At 44.1% G+C, this 19,341-nt stretch overlaps 1 protein-coding gene across 1 annotated transcript in view; it reads right to left on the bottom strand.

Moving 5' to 3' along the window:
• The window catches only part of LOC126335901 (uncharacterized), a 204,773-nt gene that overhangs the window by 69,902 nt on the left and 115,530 nt on the right, over positions 1-19,341 (bottom strand). The window contains exons 8-10 of the mRNA XM_049999373.1: positions 16,060-16,168; positions 15,810-15,968; positions 3,546-3,668 (exon numbers count right to left, since the gene is read on the bottom strand). Coding sequence (XP_049855330.1) covers positions 3,546-3,668; positions 15,810-15,968; positions 16,060-16,168 — 391 coding nt within the window. The remainder of the gene's footprint in view (positions 1-3,545; positions 3,669-15,809; positions 15,969-16,059; positions 16,169-19,341) is intronic.

Genomic DNA, 19,341 nt, shown 5'->3' on the forward strand with positions numbered 1-19,341 from the left:
ATAAGAGAAATCAGAGCTCGAACAGAAAGGTTTAGGTGTTCGTTTTTCCCGCGCGCTGTTCGGGGTGGAATTGTAGAGAGATAGTATGATTGTGGTTCAATGAACCCTCTGCCAAGCACTTAAATGTGAATAGCAGAGTAATCATGTAGATGTAGATCTAGATGTAGACGTACATTCATACTCCGCAAGGCACCCAACGGTGTGTGGCGGAGGGCAGAGCGCCTCTCTTGCAGAGTCTGCCACTTGAATTTGCTAAACATCTCGGTAACGCTATCACTCTTACCGAATAACCCTGTGACGAAACGCGCCGCTCTTTTTTGGATCTTCACTATCTCCTCCGTCAACCCGATCTGGTAGGGATCCCACACTGATGAGCAATACTCAAGTATAGGTCGAGCGAGTGTTTTGTAAGCCACCTCCTTTGTTGATGGACTACATTTTCTAAGGACCCTCCCAATGAATCTCAACCTGGTACCCGCCTTACCAACAATTAATTTTATATGATCATTCAACTTCAAATCGTTCCGCACGCATACTCCCAGATATTTTACAGAAGTAACTGCTACCAATGTTTGTTCCGCTATCATATAATCATACAATAAAGGATCCTTCTTTCTATGCATACGCAAAACACTACATTTGTCCATGTTAAGTGTCAGTTGCTACTCCCTGCACCAACTAACTGCCTATCCGCAGCAGATCTTCCTGCATTTCGCTGCAGTTTTCTAATGCTCTAACTTCTCTGTATACTACTGCTTCGGTAGCTTAGATGGTAGAGCACTTGCCCGCAAAAGGCAAAGGTCCCGAGTTCGAGTCTCGGTCGGGCACACAGTTTTAATCTGCCAGAAGTTTCATATCAGCGCAAACTCCGCTGCAGAGTGAAAATCTCTTTCTGGAAACATCCCCCAGGCTGTGGCTAAGCCATGTCTCCGCAATATCCTTTCTTTCAGAAGTGCTAGTTCTGAAAGGTTCGCAGGAGAGCTTCTGTAAAGTTTGGAAGGTAGGAGACGGATACTGGCAGAAGTAAAGCTGTGTGTACCGGGCGTGAGTCGTGCTTCGGTAGCTCAGATGGTAGAGCACTTGCCCGCGAAAGGCAAAGGTCCCGAGTTCGAATCTCGGTCGGGCACACAGTTTTAATCTGCCAGGAAGTTTCATATCAGCGCACACTCCGCTGCAGAGTGAAAATCTCATTCTGGATGCTGTGTTCTGTTTGCTAAAAACTCTTCAGTCCAGCCACAGAGCTCGTCTGATATTCCATAGGCTCTTATTTTTTTTAATTTGGCGACAGTGCGGAACTGCATCGAACGCCTTCTGGAAGTCAAGGAAAATGGCATCTACCTGGGAGCCTGCTTTTGATGCTTGTGAAACGTATCGGTATCTCTTGCGCATACCTCGGGTGCTAAAAATTTCAAACGAAGAATTCTTTCATCACATAAAAGAGCAAAAACAACTATTGCACACTATAAAACAAAGGAAAACTATACGCGAAAAATAGCCGTTATAACAAATCATTGAAGGGAAAACACAAGGGAGAAGGTCTGTTGGAAGACGGACAACTTGTGGCTGAAGCACATTCGGACGTGGTAGAGTTGCACGCCAGAAGATATTTTTGCACTCCAGAAGATGTCTTCCATGCTACAATTTTACTTTCCGAGCTGGTTCTGTCAGGTGAAGGCGCTTCGAGAAGTGTGATTTCAAGAATTTGGTGTACTTTATGAATTTTGACGATATACTCAGCACATCTAAGACGCCCTCTGGTGAAAACTTAGTGGACTCTACGTTTTAATTCAATTAGTAACTTTAACAAGATGTTTTATCTATCAAAACTGCTTCTTAGTTTTCAGTTAATTATGTTACACTGTTAGACAACATCTTTATCACATTTCAGTACTGCACAGAGTCACTGCTTTTCCTCCCTCCTCCTCACCTTCCCCCTCCCGGCCCATCATTCATGACGCTTCGCACTGTATGATGCATAGTGTGTTTAATAAAATGCCAACTGCGATGGAATGTGATGTTGTTACAACCGTACCAGATTATATACATCTACAAGTCTACATCTACATCTACATGATTACTCTGCAAATCACGTTTAAGTGCCTGGCAGAGGGTTCATCGAACCACCTTCACAATTCTCTATTATCGCAATCTCGTATAGCGAGCGGGAAGAATGAACAGCTGTATCTTTCCGTACGAGCTCTGATTTCCCTTATTTTATGGTGGTGTTCGTTCCTCCGTATGTACCTCGGTGTCAACAAAATATTTTCACATTCGGAGGAGAAAGTTGGTGGTTGGAATTTCGTGAGAAGATTCCGTCGCAACGAAAAACTCCTTTCTTTTAATGATGTCCATCCCAAATCCTGTATCATTTCTGTAATACTCTCACCCATATTTCGCGATAATACAAAACATGCTGCCTTCCATGAACTTTTTCGACGTACTCAGTCAGTCCTATGTGATAAGGATCCCACACTGTGCAACATTATTCTAAAAGACGGACAAGCGTAGTGTAGGCAGTGTCCTTAGTAGGTCTGTCATATTTTCTAAGTGTTCGGCCAATAAAACTCAATCTTCGGTGTCCGTTCCCCACAACATTTTCTATGTGTTCTTTCCAATTTAAGTTGTTCGTTATTGTAATACTTACGTGTTTAGTTGAATTTACGGCATTTAGACTAGACTGATTTATCGTGTAACCGAAGTTTAAGGCGTTCCTTTTAACACTTTTCGTTATTTAAGGTCAACTGCCACTTTTCGCACCATTCCAATATTTCTTCTAAATCGTTTTGCAGTTTCTTTTGAACTTCTGATGACTTTATTAGTCGATAAACAACAGCGTCATCTGCAAACAACCAAAGACGGCTGCTCAGATTGCCTCCCAAATCGTTTATATAGATAAGGAACAGCTAAGTGCCTATAACACTATCGATGACTATGTTCTTTTTAAAGAACTTCGACTTTTCAAGACTCGACTAATCAGTTGCAGTTTTAAGAATTCAAAACTTTAAAGATTTTCAGTATATGCTACCTGCTTTTTCAGATACAATTTCGAGAATTTAAAATTTTAGGTATTTTCGATATATATTATACAAAGAAATGGTTATTTATTGGTGTTTCATTTTTATATAGGAAGATGATCGTTAAGCGTGATAGACACTTATTCTGAAGTATTAGTATTCGTAGCTGCGACCGTTACGATAAATATTTTTTTTTAAAAGAAATTATACAGTTGCTGCATCTCTCGCGATGTGTCACCTGTTATGGAAATGAACTTATCGAAACCGGTCTCCAGATAAAGTTGAGAAAATAAGTTGTAGCTGTCTGGTGAATCCTTTCCTCTACAAAATCAGATGTAAATAGTCAAAAAGTAATGACATATACATTTTGGTTGAAAGTATGTAAGTGTTGTTCAGAAGAAGTGTTTAACATTGCAAAGTATGTAGTTATTATACAAGCAGTTACTTATCTGACTAGGCGCTTCACAGCCGTGGCGTCACCCATACATAGCTGCGACGGTGCGACCTCGCGCGGCGCCTGCTGGCACGTACCTTGATGGAGGCGCTGAGCGCGTCGTCGAAGGCGATCCAGCGGCGGCCGCTGTAGGCGTAGGGCGCAGTCTGGTCCTCATCCCGCTCCAGGGTCCAGTTGCCGCGGGACAGCGCGCGGCACAGCTGCACGACACCACACCGGCAGACACGTTACTCATTCTTTCTTCATTGAATCTGAGTTTTTAAACTCCACCTCCCGCAAAACACAATGCGTTGCTTTTTCCATTTACCCAAACATGTTTCGATACCTGTAAGTCATCTTACGCGGATCTCGACTGATTTATGTAAAACATCATACAAAGTTCACGACCGCTTTTCTATTTTAGGCCTACGAAGGATAACGTGCTATTTATTTTGTTTCGATTACTCATCTAAAACTACATTACTTGTGAAGAGTGGATTTATACAGCTTGGCTTGTTTTTGTGACTTTTATTATTGACTGAGGACACGTCATTTGAAAAATAGTCTTAAGGAATTTGCTTATTTTTTAAAAAAAATTTACTTTCTCATGAGTAATGGTTTCGTGTGTACGGTACTTACTTTTTCGCCCGGTTGTGCATCTCCAAACTGTCTTCTTTTTCTATTGTAATTATGTACGCTGTTTTCCACACTTTTTATACTTCACTCTCACCTGTTTTCAGTCCATTTTTGCATAAAAACGAGATTTGAGAAAACAGTTCCAGCTGACACACCACAGCAAGTTTTCATCAAACGTTGAAAATAGCGCCTCACTCAAAAGAAACAAAACGACGAACACGTGAGCCATAGTAATAATATCGCGTGTCTCTATGAGTATCGCGACACAACTGTTTTCTCAAATCTCCCTTTTGTGCAACAATGGCGTGAAAAAAGGTGAGAGTGGAGTATAAAAAGTGTGGAAAACAGCGTATATAATTACTATAGAAAAAAAAGATAGTCCGGAGATGCACAACCGGGCGAAACCATAAGTCGTGTGTGTGTGTGTGTGTGTGTGTGTGTGTGTGTGTGTGTGTGTGTGAGGGAGGGAGAGGGAGAGAGAGAGAGAGAGAGAGAGAGAGAGAGAGAGAGAGAGAGAGAGAGAAAGAGAGAAAGAGAGAAATGGATGAGGGAGTTGTTTTGGTGTATTCAAGGATATTCCAATACAATATTTTATTTGGGGAAGTGTCTTTGAGCAGTTAATTTAGTGTTGCAAACAGTGTTTTCTTGCACCATGTTGCATATTCGTTCAAAACTTTCTTTCCTTCGATCACTGGTTTCTGTGTGCGGTAGTTCTCCTCTACTGTAAGTAATTGAGAGGACCTGCTGCTACCTCTGAGGATCACGATATTAGTTTCATTGTTATTTGGTTGTTTGTTGTCTTATACGAGATGATAGCAAGGACTATACTTTTAAAGGCTCTGAGATGCTCAGAATACCTAATTTTAAAATATCCATTGGTGTGGCCTACGTAGACAGATTGGCATGTACTAAAAGTTAACTGATGTATTTCAACTTTGACTAAACCACAAAATCGTTAAAATAGTAATACCGTGTTAGGCAGCACATTTATGCATTTTAATCTCATTAGTTTGTTTATCTGTGAATAATTCTATCCATATATATTTCAGTGCTTTACGACAGAAAAACAGCAACGTGGCTACTGAAAACGACCTCATCCCCTTCCCCATGAGAAGGGAATTAAATGGTCAACAAACAAAGCAAGAAAACTATCAGTTACGAAAGAGCGTTTTCCGGCTATCTGTAGCGGCTAAGGTTTGCTGCGCATGTCAAGAAAGTCTATGACTTACATCTATATACACATAAACAAATAAACTTAAACAGAAAATAAAGTTTCATGATTTGGCTGGTACATATTGCTCAGAAATTCAAAAATAGTTCCCATCTCCTGGTTTTTGACCAACATTATTGCCGGCCGCGGTGGTCGTACGGTTCTAGGCGCTCCAGTCCGGAGCCGCGCTGCTGCTACGGTCGCAGGTTCGAATCCTGCCTAGGGCATGGGTGTGTGTGATGTCCTTAGGTTAGTTAGGTTTAAGTAGTTCTAAGTTCTAGGGGACTGAAGACCACAGCAGTTGAGTCCCATAGTGCTCAGAGCCATTTGAACCATTTTTGAACCAAGATTAGTGGAAAATTTCCTTAAGATAAAAGATAAATTCCAAACTGTAATTCCCTTTCCAAATATTCCCTATTGGGCCTCACATTCTTCCACTAGCAGCTCAGCTGGTACTCGGCTGAAAAGACCCTGACTTTGTGAGGTGCCATAACTCAAAAAGCCCACTAGAAATTTAGGGGCAGAGAAAGATAACCTGCCCCTGACGAAGACGATGGACGTAAACGCAGAGAGCTCGAGGTTTCATTTCAGTTTGATGCGTCATCAACACTGAGAATTGTTAACACTTGGGTGTTGTGGCGAGAAATACCCTACCCGTCCTGATTTAGATATCTACGGCTTTTCAAAATTATTCTATTCGGATACTGGATTTATTCCTTCTAGTAGGCCATGACCAGCAGTTCACCCATTTTGTCCTATTATTAAGAAATACCTCCCCCCGTGAACCACGGACCTTGCCGTTGGTGGGGAGGCTTGCGTGCCTCAACGATACAGATACCCGTACTGTAGGTGCAACCACAACGGAGGAGTATCTGTTGAGAGGCCAGACAAACGTGTGGTTCCTGAAGAGGGGCAGCAGCCTTTTCAGTAGTTGCAGGGGCAACAGTCTGAATGATGGACTGATCTGGCCTTGTAACATTAACCAAAACGGCCTTGCTGTTGTGGTACTGCGAACGGCTGAAAGCAAGGGGAAACTACAGCCGTAATTTTTCCCGAGGGCATGCAGCTTTACTGTATGGTTAAATGATGACGGCGTCCTCTTGGGTAAAATATTCCGGAGGTAAAATAGTCCCCCATTCGGATCTCCGGGCGGGGACTACTCAAAAGGACGTCGCTATCAGGAGAAAGAAAACTGGCGTTCAATGGATCGGAGCGTGGAATGTCAGATCGCTTAATCGGTCAGGTACGTTAGAAAATTTAAAAAGGGAAATGGATAGGTTAAAGTTAGATATAGTGGGAATTAGTGAAGTTCGGTGGCAGGAGGAACAAGACTTCTGGTCAGGTGAATACAGGGTTATAAATACAAAATCAAATAGGTGTAATGCAGGAGTAGGTCCAATAATGAATAAAAAAATAGGAGTGCGGGTAAGCTACTACAAACAGCATTGTGAACGTATTATAGTGGCCAAGATAGACACGAAGCCCATGCCTACCACAGTAGTACAAGTTTATAAGCCAACTAGCTCTGCAGATGACGAAGAAATTGAAGAAATGTATGATGAGATAAAAGAAATTATTCAGGTAGTGAAGGGAGACGAAAATTGAATTGTCATGGGTGACTGGAATTCGATAGTAGGTGAATATGGATTGGGGCTAAGAAATGAAAGAGAAAGCCTTCTGTTAGAATTTTGCACAGAGCATAACTTAATCATAGCTAACACTTGATCCAAGAATCATAAAAGAAGGTTGTATACATGGAAGAATCCTGGAGATACTAAAAGGTATCAGATAGATTATATAATTGTAAGACAGAGATTTAGGAACCAGGTTTTAAATTGTAGGACATTTCCAGGGGCAGATGTGGACTCTGGCCACAATCTATTGGTTATGAACTGTAGATTAAAACTGAAGAAATTGCAAAAAGGTGGGAATTTAAGGAGATGGGACCTGGATAAACTGAAAGAACCAGAGGTTGTACAGAGTTTCAGGGAGAGCATAAGAGAACAATTGACAGGAATGGGGGAAAGAAATACAGTAGAAGACGAATGGGTAGCTCTGAGGGATCAATTAGTTAAGGCAGCAGAGAATCAAGTAGGTAAAAAGACGAGGGCTGCTAGAAATCCTTGGGTAACAGAAGAAATATTGAATTTAATTGATGAAAGGAGAAAATATAAAAATGCAGTAAATGAAGCAGGCAAAAAGGAATACAAACATCTCAAAAATGAGATCGACAGGAAGTGCAAAATGGCTAAGCAGGCATGGCTAGAGGACAAATGTAAGGATGTTGAGGCTTATCTCACTAGGGGTAAGATAGATACTGCCTACAGGAAAATTAAAGGGACATTTGGAGAAAGGAGAGCCACCTGTATGAATACCAAGAGCTCAGATGGAAACCCAGTCCTAACCAAAGAGGGGAAAGCAGGGAGGTGGAAGGAGTATATAGAGGGTCTATACAAGGCCGATGTACTTGAGGACAATATTATGGAAATGGAAGAGGATGTAGATGAAGATGAAATGGGAGATACGATACTACGTGAAGAGTTTGACAGAGCACTGAAAGACCTGACTCGAAATAAGCTCCCGGGAGTAGGCAACATTCCATTAGAACTACTGACGGCCTTGGGAGAGCCAGCCCTGACAAAACTCTACCACCTGGTGAGAAAGATGTATGAAACAGGCGAAATACCCTCAGACTTCAAGAAGAATATAATAATTCCAATCCCAAAGAAAGCAGGTGTTGACAGATGTGAAAATTACCGAACTATCAGTTTAATAAGTCACAGCTGCAAAATACTAACACGAATTATTTACAGACGAATGGAAAAACTAGTAGAAGCCGACCTCGGGGAAGATCAGTTTGGATTCCGTCGAAATGTTGGAACACGTCAGGCAATACTGACCTTACGACTTATCTTAGAAGAAAGATTAAGGAAAGGCAAACCTACGTTTCTAGCATTTGTAGACTTAGAGAAAGCTTTTGACAATGTTGACTGGTATACTCTCTTTCAAATTCTAAAGATGGCAGGGATAAAGTACAGGAGCGAAAGGCTATTTACGATTTGTACAGAAACCAGATGGCAGTTATAAGAGTTGAGGGACATGAAAGGGAAGCAGTGGTTGGGAAGGGAGTGAGACAGGGTTGTAGCCTCTCCCCGATGTTATTCAATCTGTATATTGAGAAAGCAGTAAGGGAAACAAAATAAAAATTTGGAGTAGGTATTAAAATCCAGGGAGAAGAAATAAAAACTTTGAGGTTCGCCGATGACATTGTAATTCTGTCAGAGACAGCAAAGGACTTGGAAGAGCAATTGAATGGAATGGACAGTGTCTTGAAAGGAGGATATAAGATGAACATCGACAAAAGCAAAACAAGGATAATGGAATGTAGTCGAATTAAGCCGGGTGATGCTGAGGGAATTAAATTAGGAAATGAGAATCTTAAAGTAGTAAAGGAGTTTTGCTATTTGGGGAGCAAAATAACTGATGATGGTCGAAGTAGAGAGGATATAAAATGGAGACTGGCAATGGCAAGGAAAGCGTTTCTGAAGAAGAGATATTTGTTAATATCGAGTATAGATTTAAGTGTCAGGAAGTCGTTTCTGAAAGTATTTGTATGGATTTTAGCCATGTATGGAAGTGAAACATGGACAATAAATAGTTTGGACAAGAAGAGAATAGAAGCTTTCGAAATGTGGTGCTACAGAAGAATGTTGAAGGTTAGGTGGGTAGATCACGTAACTAATGAGGAGGTATTGAATAGGATTGGGGAGAATAGAAGTTTGTGGCATAACTTGACTAGAAGAAGGGATCGGTTGGTAGGACATGTCCTGAGGCATCAAGGGATCACAAATTTAGCATTGGAGGGCAGCGTGGAGGGTAAAAATCGTAGACGGTGACCAAGAGATAAATACACTAAGCAGATTCAGAAGGATGTAGGTTGCAGTAAGTACTGGGAGATGAAGAAGCTTGCACAGGATAGATTAGCATGGAGAGCTGCATCAAACCAGTCTCAGGACTGAAGACCACAACAACAACAACATTAAGGCATAAAGTACTATTTATCCTTTTATTTTATTATCATTGTTATTATTGTGCAAGTAACATGATGCATACATTTTCGCACTTTAGTCACTCATTAAGCACCTGTTGGTATTGTGTAATTTATTACTATCATTATTTTCAGCGTTATTTTCATTCTCGAGTGTCGTAGCACTATACGTTATTAACTTGTTTTGTTTTCTTTCAAGTTATTCAGTGTATGTTTTCGTTCGATTGGTCCCGCAGCGTAGTGCACGTCACAATACATCATTTTGAAAAGCAAAAGTCTGGGACCAGCTGTAATAAGTTTAATATTCTATACGGCAGCTGTTTCGGCTTTATCGCCATTGTCAAGTAACATGCGAATAGAACAGTAATGAGACTATCTGCATATACGGTGGTTTAGCATGTGAATAATTATACATTGATACTTGCGTCTACTTTGATTTGATGTTCGTATTGCATCTATAGCAAACAGTCGTAGTCTAGTTCATTGTGATTCCGTGGTATGTCGTAATTACAAACGTGTGGAATACGTTTTGATACTTATGTGATGGTTTGTATGCTAAGTATAAATATTATCTCGAAAACTTTATTGACATACTGTACCACAAAAATGGATAGTATATATGGACAAGACAACACATTCAGACGAAAGATAAAATTAACAGCAAAGTCCCATCACTGAAATATAACATTATCGTTGGTTAGCTAATTATAGTATGAAAACGTTTAACTTCATAGTAAACGATCTGAGAACTGAATATCGTACCGTATTTTACAGTAAACGAACTATGAAATAAGTGTCAAAGCGTATTCCATACGTTTACAGTTGCAACATATCACAGAATCACTATGAATTAGGCAACGACAGTTTATTATAGATGCAATATGGACATCAAGTTAAAGTAGACGTAATTACGGACAGTGTATGATTCCATTGTATAATTAGTCACATGGACAACCGCCATTTATGTAGGTAGTCTCACCGAAGTTGTAAATATTAGCAGGTTACTTGAGGATGGCTATAAAGCCGAAACAGTAGTCGTAATGAATATTAAACTTTTTTCAGACAGTCATCACCTTTCCTTTTCAGAACATTGTTTGTATTGATCACGTATTCCATGACACTGAGTGACAGACACAGACGTGCACATCAATAAAAATGTTCGCAGCTTGTGTTCTAGTGGCTAGTATTGCTGCCTCTGGATCACGAAGTCCCGGCCAGATGGGGGATTCTCTATTTCATCATCATTCAGGAAGTTGGGGAGACTGGACAGTGAAAAGATTGGGAATTTGTTCGGGCGCTGATAACCAAGTAGTTGAGCGCCCCACAAGCCCAATATCATCATACATTAAATGAACTCGCAATTGCGAATGCCTGCCATCAGCTGTAGAATGGAATGACAACGAGGAAAATTTGTGCTTGACCGGGACTCAAACCCAGATTCCCTGTTTATCGCGAGTGGTCGCCGTACAATTTTTTTTTTAATTGTTCGTGGCGGACGTCCAATGACACTCGTTTAGGTTGTTTCTTAAACCGTTCACTCAGTTTTTTTTTAATTACAGAGGATAGCTAAACCCTCTGACCGAACACGCTGAGCTACCGTGCCGGCAATACCATTTGGCTATCCATTGACGGCTCATGGCAGGCCGAAACTTTCGTATGCCGTCAACCGTGCGTCTACACGACCTGGACTCGTACATCCATTACGTCTATTCCCATACCTGTACGAGAACATACGTAATCGATGTACGACTACAGGTGCACTGATAGCGAAATGGTAAGGCGATCGCTCGCGATAAGCAGGAAATCCGGTTTCGAGTCCCGGTACGGCACAAATTTTCCTTGTCGTCATTCCATTCTACAGCTGATGGTTATCACTATCCGCAATTGCGAATTCATTTCATGCATTTCATAACGGCTGCAATCGCCTCAGTGCCGAACATCCAAAGGAATTTTGCATCGTAATCAGAATAACGTAGGTACTGCAATAACGATATATCATCTTCGTTATCAATTAAAAAAATGAAATAATTAAAACAAAGTGCGTGCACCTAAAGTTACTATAGCTGTGATACGCATGCTAATTAATTGTTTTCCCAGTGAGCTTAGTTTCCTTACTGTGCCGCAGATCTGGTCTGAACGTCGTTTTGAAAAGTACAGCGGATGCTTTTGAACTATAGTGTGTTACTGACCACATTTTGAATCCATATCTGATTGATATGTTTTTCATAATGAGCAGCATCTATCGTAAATATTGAAATCATTTATTTTACAGATCGATGTCGGTCACTGTGTGACCATCTTCAGTGCAAACTCTTCGAACATTGCAGGCTCATATCAAAATAACACAACATTTTCTGTTAGGTGTAACATGTACTGTGATGATTACTTCCAACAGATATCTTCACTTTTACTGCATACAATAATCTTGCAATTGCAGAAGAAGCTATCTTGTAACCTTAGTAGTTACCGATCCAACATGTACCGAAACCGATGTGTAAAATAAAAGATTTTAATTTTTACGATCGTTTATCCAAAATACCGGGTAATCAAAAAGTCAGTATAAATTTGAAAACTGAATAAATCACGGAATAATGTAGATATAGAGGTACAAATTAACACACGTGTTTGGAATGACATGAGGTTTTATAAGAACCAAAAAAATGCAAACGTTTAAAAAATGTCCGACAAATGGCGCTTCACCTGGTCAGAATAGCAATAATTAGCATAACAAAGTAAGACAAAGCAAAGATGATCTTCTTTACAGGAAATGCTCAATATGTCCATCATCATTCCTCAACAATAGCTGTAGTCGTTGTGAACAACACAGTAAAGCATGTCCGGAGTTATGGTGAGGCATTAGCGTCGGATGTTGTCTTTCAGCATCCCTGGAGATGTCGGTCGATCACGATACTCTTGAGACTTCAGGTAACCCCAAAGCCAATAATCGCACGGACTGAGGTCTGGGGACCTGGGAGGCCAAGCATGACGAAAGTGGCGGCTGAGCACACGATCATCACCAAACGACGCGCGCAGGAGATCTTTCACGCGTCTTGCAATATGGGGTGGAGCGCCATCCCGCGTAAACATCGTACTTTCCAGCAGGTGTTTATCAGCCAGGCTGGGGATGATGCGACTCTGTAACATATCGGCGTACCTCTCACCCTCACGGTAGCAGTTACACAACCAGAATCACGTATTTCCTCGAAGAAAAAAGGCCCGATAACGATAGATGTGGTAAATAAACCCAAACCGTGACTTTCTCGCGTGCAATGGAGTTTCCATGACAGTTCTAGGATTTTCGGTAGCCCAAATTCTGCAGTTGTGGGCGTTGACACACCCTCGGATCGTGAAATGAGCTTCGTCGGTCTACAACACGTTACTCAACCAATCGTCGTCTTCCGCCATCTTTTGAACCGCCCACACCGCAAATGCCCTCCGCTTCGCTAAATCGCCAGGTAACAGTTCATGATTCCGATGGATTTTGTACGGATAGCATCGGAGAGTACACCTAAGTGCCAACCAAACAGTAGTGTATAGGATGCCGGTGCGACGTGCGACTGCACGAGCGCTGACTTCCCCGTACATAGACGAAGCCGCTACTGTCTCCATTTCTTCCGGAACTGTCTCAGCAGCATTACGCCTTGTGCTCGGTCGGCCACTACGGGGTCTATCGTCTAAAGAACCCGTGGCTTCGAACTTCGGAATCATTCTGCCCACAGCTGCATTTGTCGACGGATCTTTACCCGTTTCAATCCCCTTCCTATGGCGATAAGACCGTAATGCTGAACTAGCACATTCCCCACTCTGATAATATACACTCCTGGAAATTGAAATAAGAACACCGTGAATTCATTGTCCCAGGAAGGGGAAACTTTATTGACACATTCCTGGGGTCAAATACATCACATGATCACACTGACAGAACCACAGGCACATAGACACAGGCAACAGAGCATGCACAATGTCGGCACTAGTACAGTGTATATCCACCTTTCGCAGCAATGCAGGCTGCTATTCTCCCATGGAGACGATCGTAGAGATGCTGGATGTAGTCCTGTGGAATGGCTTGCCATGCCATTTCCACCTGGCGCCTCAGTTGGACCAGCGTTCGTGCTGGACGTGCAGACCGCGTGAGACGACGCTTCATCCAGTCCCAAACATGCTCAATGGGGGACAGATCCGGAGATCTTGCTGGCCAGGGTAGTTGACTTACACCTTCTAGAGAACGTCGGGTGGCACGGGATACATGCGGACGTGCATTGTCCTATTGGAACAGCAAGTTCCCTTGCCGGTCTAGGAATGGTAGAACGATGGGTTCGATGACGGTTTGGATGTACCGTGCACTATTCAGTGTCCCCTCGACGATCACCAGAGGTGTACGGCCAGTGTAGGAGATCGCTCCCCACACAATGATGCCGGGTGTTGGCCCTGTGTGCCTCGGTCGTATGCAGTCCTGATTGTGGCGCTCACCTGCACGGCGCCAAACACGCATCCGACCATCATTGGCACCAAGGCAGAAGCGACTCTCATCGCTCAAGACGACACATCTCCATTCGTCCCTCCATTCACGCCTGTCGCGACACCACTGGAGGCGGGCTGCACGATGTTGGGGCGTTAGCGGAAGACGGCCTAACGGTGTGCGGGACCGTAGCCCAGCTTCATGGAGACGGTTGCGAATGGTCCTCGCCGATACCCCAGGAGCAACAGTGTCCCTAATTTGCTGGGAAGTGGCGGTGCGGTCCCTTCGACACTGCGTAGGATCCTACGGTCTTGGCGTGCATCCGTGCGTCGCTGCGGTCCGGTCCCAGGTCGACGGGCACGTGCACCTTCCGCCGACCACTGGCGACAACATCGATGTACTGTGGAGACCTCACGCCCCACGTGTTGAGCAATTCGGCGGTACGTCCACCCGGCCTCCCGCATGCCCACTATACGCCCTCGCTCAAAGTCCGTCAACTGCACATACGGTTCACGTCCACGCTGTCGCGGCATGCTACAAGTGTTAAAGACTGCGATGGAGCTCCGTATGCCACGGCAAACTGGTTGACACTGACGGTGGCGGTGCACAAATGCTGCGCAGCTAGCGCCATTCGACGGCCAACACCGCGGTTCCTGGTGTGTCCGCTGTGCCGTGCGTGTGATCATTGCCTGTACAGCCCTCTCTCAGTGTCCAGAGCAAGTATGGTGGGTCTGACACACCGGTGTCAATGTGTTCTTTTTTCCATTTCCAGGAGTGTAGCTTCACTAAAGGCGACTGTTCAGGTAACGTGAACATGCTTCGACTGTTGGTGCATCTGATTCTCTCTCTCTCTCTCTCTCTCTTTTTTCTTTTTCTTTAGTGTGATTTCATTCTCCTGTCCCTTATAGGCAGGGGAGGGCTGTCAGCGGCACAATCCGTCGCTATTCAGCCGAGTGACACTACAACTTAAAATAGGAATAAAATGTTACATACATAAGGCGATAAACGGGAACTTGAAACAGAATAATTGGAGAAAATGGAGGTAAAAAATAGACTAACACGGAGACGTTCATGGGGGACAGTTAAAAAAAATCACCAAAAAGTTAAAAAACACAGTTGGCGATTCTTCAAAACTCAGAGACGACACTGAATGGACATGCACAGGTTAAAAGTCGGCCACAGTAGTAAAAACACTCCGGAACAACGCACTTAAATCCCACTTGGAGCACACAAAACGAAGAATAAAACTGCCAGTCGGGACCTGCCGAGGGAAAGGGTAGAGAGGATAGAAAATGAGGGGAGAGCAAGCGGCATCAGGGGAAGCGGCGGAATGAAGAGAGGAGGAGCATCAGTGGGTACACGAAGAGGCAGGAGACATGTGGGGTGGGAGAGGAAGAGGGAAGACAGGGCAGGAGGGAGCGCAGAGACGCTGGAAGGAGGCACAAGAGATGGAGGGGGAGTAGGAGAGGGAAGCCCCTCAGGAGGAGGGAGGGGGAGGAGAGGGAGCCCTGAGGAGGAGGCAGGAAGATGGAGTTAGAGTTGGTAGGAACGGTAGATGTCAGGGCGAAGCGCATCATCCGGGACGGGAAGATGGTGGAAGTTGCGTTGGGAAAGGAGATGGAGGGTGTGGAGATGGAGAGAGGGTGGGACACAACGGTAAAGGCGTGGCAACTGGTTGGGGTGGAGAGGAAAGGAGACACCAGGGGGTGAGGGGGATCAAGGCGGACAGCTCCTTTTATACACGATTGTCATGCGCAGTCACTGACGTTTTGCTGTCCAGCGCCATCTGTCGGACATTTTGAAAACATTGTTTTTTTTTCAGGTTCTAATAAAACCCCATGTCATTCCAAGCGTGTGTGTCATGCTCTATCTACATTATTCCGTGGTTTATTAAGTTTTCAAATTTATGCTGACTTTTTGATCACCCGGTCGTGGTGCACACGACTTCCAGTGGAGTCAGACGCCGTACACGACTGCCACCAAGGTTTGGCTGCGGTGCGCCGACTCACCTCCGGCTGCGAGATGGTCCTCGGCGCCCCGGAGGCTGGGGACCTGGGTTCGGTGCGGTCCTCGCGGCGCAGCTCGAAGGCGGTGGCCTGCCCCGGCAGCGTGATCACCAGCTGCGCCGGCGACGCGCCCAGACTCGTCACCAGGTCCACCACGGCGTCCTGCCAACGGCACGCACCGTTACGCCACGTCATACACCGGCCACAGGTCCTGCCCAGCTGGGCGCCCGCTGCCGCCTGCGGCGCTACTCACCGCGTTCAGCATGTCGTCGAGACCCATCAGCCTGCTGGGGTGGTACACCAGGCCGCGCTCGCTGTCGTCCGTCATCGCCTGCGTCCGCAGCACCACGTAGTCCACGTATCTGCAACACGGCGCAACGCGCACTCACGGGGGGCTCTCCTCAAAGCACTGCGCTCTACTGCCAATAAAGAACTCAGCTAGTCCAGGGAACATTTAACAACACATCAAGCACAGCAGGGTGGCTATCCAAAAAATAATTTCTGTAGTCCTCAAAAAGGACTTTCAAGGTTAAAATGCGTTTATAGAAATCCATGGTGGAACCAATAACAAGCTATGGGAGTGAGTCCTGGGAATTCACAGAAATAAATAATAATAATTTAAATAAAATACATATTAGTATAACTCATTTTTAAAACAGTCTAAAAAGTATTAACAAATATTTCCTAGTCCCATACAGATAGTAACCTCATACAAATAGTTCTGGAAATTTGTGCTTGTCAGTTTTTAATAGCTATGAAAATACTTGTAGAATGTCAAACGAAAAACGTTGGCACATTGTGGAGATAACAGTATTGTATTGTATTGTATTAAACTGGGGACTAAGAATCGACGGAGAGGCTTCGTCCCTCCGTAGCCCTCAGTGGTTCACAACCCCACAACAGAACACAGCAGTCCACCCACCCCACCGTCGTCGAACACCGAACCCAGGGTTAGTGACTGTAGGAGGATGCAAGATGACTTGGGCAGGATTTGTGATTGCTCTAAAGAATGGCAGCTAACTCTAAACATGGATAAATGTAAATTAATGCAGATGAATAGGAAAAAGAATCCTGTAATGTTTGAATACTCCATTAGTAGTGTAGCGCTTGACACAGACACGTCGATTAAATATTTGGACGTAACATTGCAGAGCGATATGAAGTGGGACAAGCATGTAATGGCAGTTGTGGGGAAGGCGGAGGATAGTGGTATTCCGTTCATTGGTAAAATTTCGGGAAGATGTGGTTCATCTGTAAAGGAGACCGCTTATAAAACACTAATACGACCTATTCTTGAGTACTGCTCGAGCGTTTGGGATCCCTATCAGGTCGAATTGAGGGGCACATAGAAGCAATTCAGAGGAAGGCTGCTACATTTGTTACTGGTAGGTTTGATCATCATGCGAGTGTTACGGAAATGCTTCAGGAATTTGGGTGGGAGTCTCTAGAGGAAAGGAGGCGTTCTTTTAGTGAATCGCGACTGAGGAAATTTAGAGAACCACCATTTGAGGCTGACTGCAGTACAATTTTACTGCCGCCAATTTACATTTCGCGGAAAGACCACAAAGATAAGATAAGAGGGATTAGGGCTCGTACAGAGGCATATAGTCAGTTATTTTTCCCTCTTTCTGTTTGGGACTGGAAGAGGGAGAGAAGATGCTAGTTGTGGTACGAGCTACCCTCCGCTACGCACCTTATGGTGGATTGCGGTATATGTATGTAGATGTAGATTGTGCGGTTCGACCCCATTGCACCGCCCTCCTTCCCCCCCCACTCTCCCCCCCCCCCCCCCCCCCCCGCCCTCCTCGTCGGTACGTCTCATACCGGACGAGTGTAACCCCAAGTGTGTGTTTGCGTGGTAAAGTGATTATGGTGTACAAGTACATGGAGACAGTGTTTGCGCAGCAATCGCCGACAGTGTAACTGAGGCGGAATAAGGGGAACCAGCCGGCATTCGCCAAGGCAGATGAAAAACCGCCTAAACCATCCACAGGCTGGCCGGCACACAGGACCTCGACACTAATCCGCCGACCGGATTCATGTCGGGGACCGGCAGGCCTTCCCGCTCGGGAAGCAGCGCGTTAGACCGCGAAGTTAGCCGGGCGGGCACAGATAATAGTAAGGAGGTGTAGTACTCATGCATCAATTACATATTGCATGCGCCCCTCGGTTTCTGTTTTAAATTCTAAAAGTATTTTCGTAGTTATTAAATATTCACGAGCATAAATTTCCAGGTCTGTCTGTATGGGGTTAGCAGTCTCCATTGGACTAAGAGAAATTATTTTATATTTTTCAGTCCGTTTTAAAAACGTTTTATATTAATTTTTTTTATTTAATAATTCTCATTTTTTAGTCTTGAATGTGGCAAATTTTTCAGTAGATTCCAAACATTTTGACGAGTTTACAAAAGAGACATGTGGCGAACTTCAGTATTATTTCAGAGTGAACCAGTACATCGCTTACTACTAAGATTATTTCACGAAAAAATTTGAAGGTGAAAATTAGAGAGGACCGAGCTGACATGGGGACTCACGAGCACTTACCACGAAGCATTCGCAAATGCAATACAAAAAGGGGATAATAGCAGTGGTGCATGAACAATCCTCCGCCACACGAAAGATACGAAAGAAGATTAATGCTGTACAGCCATCGAGCTCTGAGCTACGTTGAAAGTTTCAAACTGTAGCTCATCGCCGGCCGGTGTCGCGGAGCGGTTCTAGGCGCTTCAGTTCGGAACCGCGCGACCGCTACGGTCGCAGGTTCGAATCCTGCTACGGGCATGGATGTGTGTGATGTCCTTAGGTTAATTAGGTTTAAGTAGTTCTAAGTTCTAGGGGACTGATGACCTAAGATGTTAAGTCCCATAGTGCTCATAGCTATTTGAACAATCTTGCTCATCGGGAAGTTAGTTTAAAATCAATTGCAAAATTTGTACCGAACAAACAGGAAATCGATCTGATAAAAACGCTTTAGAAAGAGACTTAGAGGTTTATAAACGGTCTTTTTAAGAAGAACACCTAGAATTTTCTGACCTGGCCATGTGTTGTGGAAATAAGCGGAAGTGCGCAGATTCATTGTAATATTACCGACAGAATAGAAGAAAATGGTTAAAATGGCTCTGAGCACTATGGGACTTAACTGCTGAGGTCATCAGTCCCCTAGAACTTAGAACTACTTAAACCTAACCAACCTAAGGACGTCACACACATCCATGCCCGAGGTAGGATTCGAATCTGCGAGCGTAGCAGTCGCGCGGTTCGACACTGTAGCGGCTAGACCCGCTCGGCCAACCCGGCCCGCAGAATAGAAGAAAGACAGCTGGGATGGTTAGGGCATGTCAAAAGAAAGGAGTAAGACACATTGTCCAAGAGAGCACTTCAACGGCAACCTCTTCGAGGGAAAAGAAGGGGAAGATCGCGGAGAGGATCGCTAAGGGGTATCCAGGAAACAATGGAGAGAAGTCGAACAGAAGAGGATGAAGAAGAATGGCGAGATGGAGGCGCTCGCCGACAGACATGCTGGATGCACACTTGTC

Source organism: Schistocerca gregaria, chromosome 2, assembly GCF_023897955.1.
Source record: "Schistocerca gregaria isolate iqSchGreg1 chromosome 2, iqSchGreg1.2, whole genome shotgun sequence".
Classification (NCBI taxonomy): Eukaryota; Metazoa; Arthropoda; class Insecta; order Orthoptera; family Acrididae; genus Schistocerca; species Schistocerca gregaria.